The sequence below is a fragment of the Pygocentrus nattereri genome, chromosome 17, assembly GCF_015220715.1.
Source record: "Pygocentrus nattereri isolate fPygNat1 chromosome 17, fPygNat1.pri, whole genome shotgun sequence".
Classification (NCBI taxonomy): Eukaryota; Metazoa; Chordata; class Actinopteri; order Characiformes; family Serrasalmidae; genus Pygocentrus; species Pygocentrus nattereri.
This window is the reverse complement of record NC_051227.1, coordinates 33,228,970-33,243,426: the sequence shown is the minus strand read 5'-3', so window position 1 is coordinate 33,243,426 and position 14,457 is coordinate 33,228,970. Positions and strand designations below refer to the sequence as shown.

Genomic DNA, 14,457 nt, shown 5'->3' with positions numbered 1-14,457 from the left:
ACATTAAAACGAAAATAATAAATACATGTGCATGACAGCAAAACTGAAAAAAAAGTCTTCAAATTACAGAGCTGCCAAAACAGCCATCAAGGCGCATGGCTACCCAGCCAACAAAGAGCCTGAGAACTTGTTGGCCCTTTACAGCCATAGCTGGTATTTATCCCACTTGTGGACCGCAGCGCCTCATTAAGCACCACATTAGGTTCCTTTCCATGCTGAGCATTGGTTAAACCACATGAGATTTCACAGAGATATCCCAGGTAAACTGCATGGACCCAGTTGCACTCGTTTTACAGAAGGGAGATGCTGATTCCTGTTGTTTATTGGAACTCCAGCTTGACCCATGATGTTCAGTCTTCTGTTGTGTTCATGACTTGAGTTGCAACATCCACATAATCCTGCAATACAAAAGATAGCTCCTTATCGTTTATCTGACAATGATACAGAGTTACTGCTAGGGCAAAAAAAAAAAAAAAAAATCCCACCGAGTCATTCTCAATGATATTCTCCAAGACTCTGACAAGCTCTGAAAAGGCAGGTCTGACAGTGTAAGGTTCCAGCCAGCAGTTCTTCATGATCTGCACTCTGCATGAGAAAATCAGATTATTCTTGAATGTTTTGTTTTTGAAAAGCTAGTAGTGAATTACACCAGCACTGCACACTGTTTCATACTCCCACACACTAAATTCAACTTATTGGCTAATCACCAAGACATTACTGAGTTGAATAAGGTATGTTGGATCAGAGAAAGCATAAAACTGTAGTACAGAGGCACTTCAGGACCAACACTGGTAGACAGCATCCTGGATATTGTGAAGGCTCAAAATGATCAGATCTGTTAGTAAGAGGGGAGCAGGGTACAAACTAACAGAGCACAATGTAACATGGAGTTTTCATGTAGTTTAACAAGTTCAAGCAGAACAGAGTTATAGTGCTCACATCTCAGGCCGGCAACTGTCAGGGGCTACATTCCTGTGTCCAGCACAAATGTAATATACCACTTGCTCGGATGTTTCCAGACTGGGGTAGGGTAAGCTGCCTGTAAAGAAAGGAATCCAGATGCTTTTACTTTGCTCTCCATTTAAAAAGCAGATTTTTCTTTTGGCAAATGGACGGTCTAACCTGTAGAACTATTATAGGACATTGCACTGAGCTCACCAAATGTCTGCATTTCCCATAACACAATGCCAAAAGACCACACATCCCCTTTGAAGCTGTAGTAGTTGTTCCGGAAATACTCAGGAGGATACCAACGCAAGGGCACCCGTTCCTGAGAGGACACAATAATAAATTTCAGTGAATTTGGGGAAGTTTTAACTGAGCGTGTTGTAGATGTAGATGTTATGGTAAACAATGCCTAACCTTGTGTTGCTTTTTTCTGGTGCTACGTCTGCTTCTCATACGTGTCAGGTCTCTGGCCAGGCCAAACTCTGCCACCTTGATTTCCCACGGGAAACGGCTCACCAGAATATTCCGTAAGGCAAGGTCACAGTGCACCACCTGCAGAGAACATGTAAGACTCCCAGACTCCTGTCACTTGTTTATATCTTTAATGGGTACATAAAACATTTGAAAGAAGACAGGAGTATAAGAAGTGCTTTGAGTGATGCCATACAACAGGGGGATGCAATCTCATCTATGAATGGGATTAGGTTAGTGTGGCTGCAGGTTTTCAGTCCATAAAAGCAGGATCACAGCTGACTCTACTTGTTAAAGTAGTTGGTCTGATTCTTCAATATATCAATCATGTGTGCCCCAGCTTTATTGGAATGAAGACTGAAGTCTTTGGACTTCATACCAATGAAGTCATTGGAATGAAGAATGAAGTCACCCTAGCCCTCTGCAGATAAGATTAGACAACTCTGCCAGATAAGAACTTCTACTGGTTTCCTATAGAACCTGAATACATTGTCGCTGGCAAAGAAAAGCAAACATTTCTATTTTTTTTTCAATTTTTACTTTTCTGTCATTTGAACCAGGCAATGTTGTGTCAAAATTTCTTAATGACTGGACTAATAAAAATGCTCCAAAATTCCTGTAGATTTTGGTGTTTGGCCTACTTCAACACACGTGATCGTACAAGCACTTCCTCAGATGAGGTGAGTATAATAGAAGAGGGAAAATACCAAAATCATCATCATGAAAAAACTTCTCCTTGTATCTCCATTTTTTTATACAATTTAAAACTGTTCTTTACATTTTGTTAAAATTTCATGATAAATGGAGCAACAGAAATGGTCCTGATTTTCTTGGAAATCCATCTTGTTCCATTAATTTCTATTCAAAGTTAAAGTTTTTGTCCTTCTCCTGTAAAATAACCGTTTAGAATTATGAGGTTTTGTCCCAATAGCCATATGCTGGGCAAAGGTACTTCAGAACTAGGGCTGGGAAATTCTGACATAAAGAAAAGAGACAGCCTACCATTTTGGAGCGCAAGTGTTCCATGGCCAGGGCGATGTGATAGGAGGCGATAGTGAAAAGGCTCTGGAGTTCAGGGTTAGCACTCAGCTTCTCATGATGTGTCTTTACAAAGCCACGCAGGGTCCCATGACTTACAAACTCCATGATCAACACAAAGGGCTCTACGAAGATGTAACCACAAAGAGGCAATCATTCAGAAGTAAACTCACAGATTGTGCTGAATTTATATATGTGCACATCGACCGTTGTTGAATCACTGTGAAAAAAATGGAATGACTGTTTTTAATAATAATAATAAGACCAACCCAATTTTTGCAGATTCATGTATAAAATTACTCTATTAAAATGCTAACACCCTACAACTACATGGATTTGTATGTAATTAGTTGGAAGATGTAAGAAGTGTCCAGAATGCTGAACCAAGCTGTAGAGGATGTAATGACTGAGAAAGGTATAAAACACACAGAATAATACATTAATGATGAAGGTTTAATAAAATAAATGCTTAGAATGCCTTGCATTTAAAAAGTGGTGATCAATTCTCAAGGCAGATCTTTATAAATGTTACACTACTACTACTACTACTACTACTACTACTACTACTACTACTACTACTACTACTACTACTACTACTACTACTACTACTACTACTACTACTACTTCTTCTTCTTGGTGTTCACAAAAACATTTAAATAATAATAAATCAATATTAAATGAAACCTATTGAAATTCATTTTGTTGTATAGATTACTATTAAATAAAATAACAGTAATAATGAATATGACAAGATTCCAAACTTTTGAATGGTTGTGTACATATACATATCTGTTCTTGACATTGCAGAGATGTACACAATTATTTAAAATGTTACTGTAACAGTAAAACTTCATAAAAAAAGGAAGAAAACTTAGTTGAGTGATGAACAATGAAGTTTCAATAACATTAACATCTAGAATGCCTTATATTTGAAAATTCTTATCAAATCTTGAAACATAACTTAGCTAAGAAATGACTATAAATAGGTAATTACAATACATCATTTATCATTTAATGACATTGTGTTGTTCCCCAAAACCTGAAATATTGAATAAAATCTAAAATGCCTGCTGACATGTAGCATTTTGAACCCAAACTGCATGCGGCATTACTGAAAAAAGGGACAATTAATAATAAAACAAGCAATTACAAGTTTTTGAACAGTAGTGCAGAGTGCACACTAAATCAGATCTCTTACCCTCTGCAGTGTTCCAGTCCAGCAGCTGCAGCACATTCTTATGATACAGCAGCTTCCTCATAATAGACACTTCTTTCTCCATTTGCTTAGCGCTGACACCTAATTGTGAGTCACACAGTGATCTAATTAAATTAATGGTTGGAGAAGGATGCCAGTAGCTTCCCTCGTCTATAGCAGAGCATGATAGAATCCATCAAAATCTTAGGAACAGTTACTGTTAATTAAATGCTGACTGAGACGGTACAGTGAGGAGGAACATTTGCCAGTTTCTCTCTACCTTCTTTTGCAATTTTGCAAGTGACAAGTGTGTGGCCTTTGCATGTGCCCCGCGTCATTTTCGCTTTGTAGAAGGCCCCTTCTTTCCCAGACTTCATCAGCTGAATGAGGTTTAGGTCCTCTTTCGTCACTCGGGGGTTCTGAAGACACAGCATCCAGATATTGCATTTCACTTATCTATCTACTTCATCATAACTCCATAATCCTAATACCAGGCTGGTGTCTAGCTGTGGCACTTCTGTTTTTTCTTGTAAAAAAACAAGAGTATAAATTCCAGATAAAAATATGACTGAATTATAACAGCTCAGACCTGTTGAGGTGGCTTCCATAGTAACTTGGTGCTTGGCTTGCTTTTCTGTTTTTCTAGGTACGTCTCTTTCGAATCGTCGATTTGATGTGAGGTGGGAGAGGGTGGATGGGGGTCTTGAGAAAAACCCTTCACACTGAGCTGCTGAATGGTTTTACTCAGGGATCGATACCTGGAGAGAAGAAGCAGCAGTGTTGATAACTGGCTATATGATGTAGAGCACTAGAGTTTTTCTGCACTGACGCAACAGCATGCAACCCACTATTGTTAAGATCATGAGCTGCAACCATGAATGCATGTGCATATAACCACTATGACCTTTCAGCGTACAGCAGCCAAGGGCGTGAAGTGATCAGGTTTGTTACTTCACATTCCAGCTTAAACTGCGTTTTGAATGAAGCACAATAAAGACCAGGCGATCAGAGGTCAAACAATGAGGTCCTAATTCTGAGAGCATAGGTCAAAATGCTTCTGCTTTGCATTCCTTTATAGTTTGTAATGACAGATTTTACATTACAAATTATATCTGCATAACAATTTGAGTGAAAAGTAGAGTTTTTGAATGCTCACATGGATTTCAGAATTTCTGAGCATTTGGTTTTCCCTCGCCCTTTTGCTTTAATGACGGTGTGCATTCAGACTGGCATGGACTTCATGTTTGTCCGAAAGTCTCTGATTAGATCAAATTCACCTGAGTAGTCTGAATAAAAATAGGTCAAATTCACAAATTTGCCTTAATTGGAGTGATGACCTAGAAATAGTGCAGAATCTTAAACATTATTCATATATTTTTTGTATATAAATAGCAGATTCTCAATTTAAATTATAATTCTATATCTGAAATCAAAATGGACTTTTTTTCCACCATGTTAGTCCATGTCCCTGGTCATAAGCATGATTCATTGCATCATTTAAATGAAAAAAATTCTTGTTTTCCTTCCATAACTTTTCTTCCATCAAAAGTTAATGTTTTTTTCTCACCACTTCTGATTTTTGATTGTCATTGTGCACCAGCAAGTGGGGGAAAAACATAATATTACCACCCCTACTTAACACTGAGTGAAAATACTCAGCCAGCTCATAGACCCTCACTCTATTTCTGAAACACACAGGGGTCTTAAACTTTGAGACCACTGAAATAATTATAACAAACGTTATTAAAGCTGCAAATTTGGAAATTAAAATTGAACATTTTTGTATGTAAAAATCACACAAATATTATGGACTTCAGTGGGGGAAAAACTAAAATATAAGGGAAATAGGTTACATGCCCTTTAAATCCAGCACATTAGAGAAGGGAAAACAAAGAGCACAAACTAAAGCAAGATAAAGAACAAGGATATTTTATGTAGTTAAACCGGTTCAAATAGATGTTTGTAATCATGTTCTTGTATCGCATATTTTGACAGCAACAGGACAGATATTTCTGGACCTGAAGAACTTTTTTTCATTGCAAGTGTTATTCCATTACTGAGTTGTGTGAATGTCACAGAATTAACACATGTATTATTTTAATCATCCTCTTGGCTGTAATACAGCACCTTTTTAAAAGCATATAAATAATTAGTGAGAGCTAGCGAGGTAAAAAAGTACAGGTTCCACATGATGGGGTTTTGGACGTTTGTAAGGAGAGGTTCATCAAAAACATGCTAAATATGTCCTGTACATAAAATATACTCTTATTTTCCCTCATTTACATTGAGGCCAAAAATCAATGACCCAGCTGAGTTTCACTAATGATATTTTTGATGACTATACTGTTATGAATTTAGTTGAAAAGCTCACCTGTTTTAATCCAGGGTATTTAGTTTCAGGTTTTTTTTTTTGTATTGATGAACGCTATTCTTACCAATATTGCAGCTGCAATTTAAATTGTGATCCTTTTCTACAAATGAATATCCAGGGCTATTCTGGTTTTTTATTAGGCCAGGAAGACCAAAAATGTCACTTTTTCTGGCTAAAAGCTTGATGCTGAACGTACAGTGCCAGGCTGCCAGTTAGTTGTGTTGTGATGTCACAGCACGAATGTTTAGTTGCTTCTGATTGGTCGCCTAACTTGTCTAACAGTTCACAAACTCCATGTTATTAGAGTAAATTTAAAACTTGTTAATGAAAATGTAGGCAGTAAAAACTTCAGCTGCTGTGATTTGAATATTCCACTCTTTCAAAAGGTGATTTCGATATATAAAAAAGATTCATCTTTCATCCTTAACTAAAAGTTTCTTTTCCTTTTAGTTTTAAATTTCCTTATAATTCTAGTTAGTTTTGCAGGTATCTGGATTTGATTTTGTTTTCATGTTCTTGAAAATATTATTATTACAGTTGACAAGCACATTGCTAGTTTTCCTTTTAGTAAAAGTTTAAGGAAACTATAATGATGCTGGTATAAACAACACAGAATTATAGTGAATGTGTTTTACATCAATGTACCAGGCGTTATAGCAACTGTTACACCTTGTGGGTTAGTTTATAACTTTTTAAATGGTCAGTGCTGGGAAAAAAAGTTAGTTTTCTTTAGTAGCAGAGATGAGCAGGTTGCTTGTACAAAACAAAAATGTACAAAATGTGTCTGGCTGTGCCCCATTCTCCCCTGCTTCAGGGTTGGTGGCAAGAAACATTGATCTACTAATTTAGACCTTTTTTCAAGCTATTCTCTGAAACCCCTCTTTAAAGGAAAGACTGAGTTTACTTTCTGAACCACAGGATTCCAAACAGAACGATGGTGAGGACGGTGAACGCAGAGATGCAGATGAGAGTGTAGTGAATGATGTCCAGATGACCAGGCTCTGTAACAACAGAGGTGAAGACAAAGTCATTAGGTTATAATGCAGCACACCAGGAGAACAGGAAAGCAAACTAGGTCACTAACTGAAACACTGATGCTCTGGTGAGCTCGCGCTTCAACGGTGACCTGAACCGCTAATTGACCGACCTACACTCAGAAGGTCTGGCAAAAGTACAAAGCATCACCCTAAAATTATTTTAGCTCACAGCACTTTAAGTAACAGCAGTGTTAAGTACCAACTTCTATTTTTTAGCTGAGCATACCGAGACTAATTTTTGCGCACACACAGTCATACGTGAAAGTTTGCACAGCGCCAGTCAAATTAGACGTTTTGAAACCGAAAGCAAAGAAAAAATAAGCTGGCACATCCTCTACAGAGAACACACTTCTGCACATTTCAATGCACAATTACTGTTTATGACACAAACAAAATGTTATGGTACACTTAATGGTACATTTTAAAAAGGAAATTCTGCACAAAAATTGGCAGAAAAGCACAGTTTGTTCTCTGTAAATGATGTGTTAACTTATTTTTGCTTAGAAAACCAACAGTCAATATGTCATTTCACTGGGGTGTAATTTCACCCAACTGTACCTCTTGCAAGCAATATTTGATTACCCTCCACTACCATTGAAATCTTCTCATGATCTTTCTTTGAGATGACTTACAGAGCCATTTTGCTTTTGTTTTTTTCTTTCTATTAAAAGGTGCCCGTTCCCTTGTAGGCCTACAAAAAAATCTTCCATTAACAAAGTAATGAGCCACAAGAGACTGCACATTAGTTCTTTACCACAGTTAGAAGTTTTGTCAACCTTGCTAAAATAATAAAACAAGAACAAAATACAATATAATAAAATATGTCGATATTCAATAAATAATTTTAAATAATTAGCAATAAAAATTGCACTAAACAATTCTTCTGAAAAGCAATGCAAGCTGTGGTTGCTAAGCATTGATGTGCAGTTATAAACATATCCAAAAGTATCAGGACACCTTCGAACTAGTGAATTCAGCTAAGACGCACTAATAATAAATAATTTAAGACGCACTAATTGCTGACACAGGCATTAAACTGAGCACACACTGCCTATTTAATCTCCATAGAAAAGCACTGCCAATATAATAGGGCAATCTGGAGCAGCCGTACACGAGTCTATGCTCATGCAAACATGCACAAAGCTCAGTGTCAGTTAGAGGGCTATAAAACTTTCCAGCATTACAATATGGAACTCCATTCAGCACTTTTGATCCTGACCACACTCATGCTCTTGTGGCGGAATGCAACCAAATCCTCACAACAATGTTTCATCTAGTGACTTCCCAAAACATTTAAGGACATTACTGCAGCAAAGAGGGTAAAACCTCCTATTAATACCCTTAATTTCACAAGAAACACTGGATGAGAAGTTGTATACAAATTTGACCTACAGTGTGTGTGTGTGTGTGTGTGTGTGTGTGTGTGTGTGTGTTCATTTCTGCTCTTAGGTTTAAATACCCCTGGCTGAATATTTAAGTCATTTACTATTTTTAGAAAAATTAGTGATCAAACAACATACATTTCTTTTATCATCAATCATCATTTTATTAAGCAAACTAATAAATTAACACAGAGTCATACCTCTGTATGACAGGCCTGTTACTACACATTCAGGTACCTTGAAATGACTGAAGTTTAAGAATCTACACCTGTTTGACTGTAAGTGGTGTAACTGTATTAAGAGCCAGAGTGTTTCATAGTTCATAAGGAAACTTTGCATTCGGTTTACACCTGCACTGAATACCCTGGATATTAAAATATGGGGAAAGCAAGAGAACTACAAAAAGGATCTGCAAGAAAAAGGAACTCTAAAAATTAGAAGGTTATAAAATGATTTGAAAATGGCAACCAGATCCTGTTCAGATCAGGTAGACTCAAGAAAGATTTCTGAGACAGTCACCAAATAAATGCAACATTTTAAGGGAAGCAGCAGCAAAAAAATAAATAAATAAATAAATAATGCAGGCTTCTCTGATATAAAGTGATTTGGTTGTTTCAGTAATAAAGTAATGAGCCATGAGAGGCTGTGGGCTGTATAGTAGCGATGCCAGAAGAAAAGCGCCCACACCACAAAACAGCTTGTTTGAAATAAGCTAAAAAGAGAAAAATAAAACTTTATGGTCGCATCCATAAATGTTATGTTTGAAAAGGAGTCATCAAGGCCCATGAAGAGAAACACGCCATCCCTACCATGAATCATGGCTTTGGATCTCTGCAGCATTGTGGGTGTATGAGCTACAGCAGCACAGGAAATTTGGTCCAAATTGATGGAAAGATGAATTCAGATTATCATTAGAAAATCAGATGGAAGCTGTGAATGGGGTGCACTTAGACTTTCCACACAAACCTAAGTTGCACCATTGGGGGCTGCAACAGAATAAAAATAAAAGGTTCTGGAGAGTCCCTCGCATTCTTTCGACCTCAACATCTTTGAGCCACTATGAGGAGGCCTCCTGCAGTGCTTGCAAAGCAAGCAAAGATTTTGCAGGACCCAAAGGCTTTTCATCAAGATTAGGCGGCTTCTGAGAACATAAAAGCAACCATTCACAGCGATCACAAAAGGCTAAAGAAATATGATCACTCATTTTCTAAAATAGTAAATATATTACATATTCAGCCAGAAGTCTAATATCCAACATAAGATACATGTATTCATGATATCAAATATCAAACAAGTTATATGAGAAGTTTCAATCAGGTTTTTGTTTCAACCATGGTACTGAGACTGGTACATGTCAGCTTAGCATTGATGCACAAAATCCTTCTTTTTTGGTCTTAGTGCAGCTTTTCATACCATTGATCACGAGATTTGAATGCACCATCTAGAATATTTGATAGCCCACAGGCACAGCTTTAGAACGATTTACAATCATATGTAATTAATAGGCTTGGTTTCATTAATCAAAAAATGTAATATTTCTTGTAGAGTCCCACAAGGTTCTGTTTTAGTGCCTTTGCTTTTCTCTTTGTATGTGTAACCTCTAGGTGACGTTATAAGGAAACATAACATCAATTTTTATAGCTATGCTGACAACAAACAGTTATACATTTCCATTTTCTGACGCTCAAGACAGGCTTACTAGCTGTGCTTCAGATATTTCTCAGTGGATGTCCCAAATGTTCCTACAACTTGATCACAGAGTTCCACTACTGATCCTTGGTACTAAAACTCAGAGAAAGCTGGTATATGAGAAGCTCGGCTCATTCATTCATTTATTCATCTCAGATGCTCAGGTTTGTTTAATCCCACTTGTAAATGCAGTCACTTAAGTAGCTTTTTAATCATTTGAGTAATGTTGCTAAAGTTTGGCCTTTTCTCTCTCAGAAACTTGTTACAAGCAGAGTTTATTGCTGTAATGCTCTTCTAACTGGATTTCCTAGGAAAACAGTACATCCTCTCAAACTCACAAAAATGCATCAGTACGGACCCCAACAAAAACAAAACCTGTATCTTTCAGGGTAGAGTTTAAAGTTCTGCTACTTATTTAAAGCCCTCGAAGAGACCTTAAAGCACCCGCTTAAATCACAGATTGTGTGTTTATATTCCAGTACGTGATCTTAGATCTGCAGATAGTGACCTTCTACAAATACCTTCTGTAAAATTCAGCAAACGTGGGGCGACTCTTTCAGTTATTTTGTTTCTAAAATGTAGAACTCAATTCCACTATTATCATTATTTTTAAGACAATCAAGCTCAGTTCACACTTTTAAGAAACCTTTAAAAACGCATCTCTTAAACTTGGCGCTTAATTAAAACGGTACGTCTCTCTGGGTATTTATCTTTTTTAATGAGATCTGTGTCATTGTCATATGATTTTAAATTAACATTCATAATTCCTACTATTACTGGTAAGCTGCATCACCTGTCTGTAAAGCACTGAACTGCCACCACATAAAAATGTGCTCTAGAAATAGAGATTATTATTATTATGATTATTATTTAATCTATAAAATTAAGAACTGGACCAAGGATCACATAGTTTACAACAACTTCAGATGCGGCTCAGCCATTAAAATCTGCTTTACAATTTATTATATTTAACTGTGCAGGCAGTGGGGTTACTGAGCACAGACTATTGTCCAAAACTGAAAGCTTATGTTCTTCAGCACTGCCTCATTTGTCTTTAAATCTTTCATTTGCACTGTTTAATTACACAGCAGAAATCATTTTAACTTCACTGTCAGACAACCTACAGAGCACACTGTACCTTATCAGTCCTAAAAGTTCATGAACTGAGTCATACAGAGAGAAATGAACTCACTGAGCTTGTGGGCTGTTGAGATTCATGTAGAATCTACCATTTACTTACTTGGTGAGCCAGTGAGGCTTGTTGTGTTTGTTGGATTTTCAGAAGTTGACATACTGCAATCTCCCTAAATGGACAAGTGCGGGAGCGCCATACATTCCATGTACATGTGTGAATAACAGTCAGACGTCCTGAAACAGAAAGAGAAAATGCTGCTGTAGTTCATCAGATGCGTCCGACTTATCGAATCACCACCACTGTGTTATGGAGTAATTAGAAAGTAAAGAAAGCAAGAACATGAGAGCAAGTGTTACAAACATGAAAATCAACAGTACTGTTCAAAAGTTTAGAACCAACATTTTTGATCAATCCCATTTGGTTGTAGATAAGTGTAGAAAATAATTCCAGTATGTTAGTCCTGTGTGCCATCATAGGCTTCATATCATTTAAACATTTTCAATGTGTGCGGAATGAGAAGCAGAGTTATAGATGATTCTAAAATGAATGGGAAAGCTGTAGAACACCAAGAATCCAATTAAAATGAACATTACCATTCCACGCTGTTAAGAAAATACTTGAAATATTAAGTAAATGACCTAAGAACACTTTTTGGCATGGTGTGTAAAATACGACAACATATGACAAGTAATTCCATTTTTTTAAAATGTAGGAAATGGAGTTTAGCGGTGATAAAATCTGAAAAGGAAAGTAGAAGCCTTTTAAAATAAACATCCCCCACTCACAAATTTAACTTAAGAAACTTAGGCATGAAATTAAAGAGTCAACTAAGTGTTGAACTAAGAAATGACCCATTTCTAGTGATCTATAGAAAAATTTGATTAAGACTAACAATGTTTTTTCATAATAAAAATAAATTAAGTATTTGAGCAAGATCAATAATTAATTTCTACCAGCAACATCAGTCACATGCAAAAGTTTGGGCATGCCCGGGCAAATTTCCCCCGCTCATTTTGAAAATAAGTAAACACATCCTCTACAGGGAACACACTTCTGCACATTTTGGAATTTTAACATAAATTGTGGTTTGTGCAAAAGTTAAAACAAAAACTAAAGTGTGCTGTATGTTTTTGCAATATGTTAAACTCAACAAATAAATACAATTGTGCACCACAATTAGTCAGGGGTGGTTGAACTTTTGCATGACTAATCTGACAAAAATCTCAAATATCCCAATTAAATGTTCAGGATTTGCCAGTGGGTTCAGACTTTGAACTTTAGAGTTAAGAATAACTTTAGTTTGTATAATTTTCCACATAATTACTGAAAAACAAAATCATTAAGAAGTAATTATTTTGTAATTATTTGAACTCTACCATTGTGCTTTTTTTATTGTTTTATGATTCTAAAGTAAGGCAAGTCATCTAAGAAAGACAGTCGGACGTCGACTGCCCAAACTATAGCGTCTGGAGTTTTACAGCAGGACACAGTGGACAGAACTATTACGACCTTATTTTAAAAACGGCCTCAGAAAGAACAAACAATGGCAAAGCAGGGTTTCACAAACACCAACACACAGACACTTGATAGAATGGTTTATAATCACCACACAACAGTGACTACAGCATTCAGTTTAACTGTAAGGGTCTATATATGGGCCCATGCTTGTGTTCCTCACTCTCATAACTCATTTATAGCACATAATACAATTTAATTGAATGATAGAGGTGCAGTTTAAGACACAGGCTTCATGAATCTGATATTTACAGAGTAAATATACAGTAAAAAAAAAAAACAACTGTACCTAAAGCTGTTTTTATTTAAATAAAAATAAATAAATAAATAAATAAAAAAAACAAGTGTTCATCACTTGTGGCCAGCTGAACCCCAGCACAGATTGGTCATGTCTCAACTTAAACACTCCTCAGTTAATGACTAGGTTTAGTAGGCATGCATGAAAAGGGGAAACTTTTCCCCTTTGTTACACATGTTAAACTGTTCAAATAACTGTGTAGTGAGGAAAGCTACTGTAAACACAAATACCCCAACACCTCATTACAGGAAGACACACACACACAATGTCTAGAACATTTTTTGGACTATATAGAACCATATACAACACATTCATCAAGCTAAATAACAATTTCACCACGCAAAAAAACCCCAAAAAAAACCCAACATTTAAATCATGCAAATGGTTCTTTAAGTGTTCTATATACTTCACAGTTCTATACTGAACCACTTAAGAGCCTTCATTTTTTACACTGTTGTTTATGGTCTCGAGCCCGAACTAGAGTAATACAACACTATCCTCTACAGAGAATTTAAATAATTTTAAATCTACAATTTCTATTTATGAAGAAGAAAAAAAAAACAATCTAAATTTGCCATAACATTTGCACAGACCACACAAACAATAAATGTGTATTAAAATGTGCAGTAATGTATTCTCTGTAGACGACGTGTAACTTTTAGTCAGAAAGCAACAAAAACATCATTTGACCAGGGTCGACAAAATATTTGCATACGACTATACATTCATTTGATCAAATTCATTTTCAACCAACAACGGTAAGCACATACAGGAAGGTAAGAGCCTGATCCATATTCCAGTTTTTTTGGCTTGATGCAATTGTTCATTATTGTAATCACAAAAAGATCATTACGCAATACTTTAAACTGAATCAGCACGAAGACACATCCATCAGCAAAGAGTTTTCAGTGTTCTAAGACGCAAAAGGCAGAAAAGACATTAAAGAGAGAAATAGTTGAGACCCCTCACCTTTTCAGTCTTCAAGTGTGGCAGTAATTCAAGTCCTCTGAGACATTATGCTGAGATGGAATCCACTTGACCTTCTCGCATGCAAGGCTGCTGCCATGAGAACATGAAGACCACAGGCAGCCAGGTGCTCTGTAGAAAGCAAAGCTGCGGCTGCAGGCGGTGACAATTGCGGTGCAGAACAGGATCACTGCGCAAGCAGCAGGGCAAGTAGGCCAACACACTTCCTAACTTACTGCGGGGCTCAACTGTTTGAGAAGGTGGGCTTGATGCTACTCTTCAACAGAATCCAATGCAGTTTTACATGATCTTGTCCTGAATAGGGGTCAAAATGAAAGGGATACTATCAGAGAGAGTCTCCTAACACAGCTAAGTAAAAACGTAGCTGTGGCTTCATTTCAGAGAAGGTGTT

At 36.7% G+C, this 14,457-nt stretch overlaps 1 protein-coding gene across 1 annotated transcript; it reads right to left on the bottom strand.

The window, feature by feature from the left end:
- Nucleotides 1-255: 255 nt before the first annotated feature.
- On the bottom strand, nucleotides 256-14,415 carry si:ch211-167j9.5 (fibroblast growth factor receptor homolog 1). The gene is made up of 12 exons (XM_017694843.2): nucleotides 14,049-14,415; nucleotides 11,372-11,499; nucleotides 6,928-7,024; nucleotides 4,242-4,410; nucleotides 3,933-4,071; nucleotides 3,656-3,754; nucleotides 2,422-2,582; nucleotides 1,363-1,500; nucleotides 1,159-1,270; nucleotides 940-1,039; nucleotides 486-585; nucleotides 256-398 (listed from the first exon to the last, which is right to left on the bottom strand). The coding sequence occupies exons 2-12, from the start codon at nucleotides 11,421-11,423 to the stop codon at nucleotides 351-353; spliced, it is 1,215 nt and encodes a 404-aa protein (XP_017550332.1). The 5' UTR covers nucleotides 11,424-11,499; nucleotides 14,049-14,415; the 3' UTR covers nucleotides 256-350.
- Nucleotides 14,416-14,457: the final 42 nt, after the last annotated feature.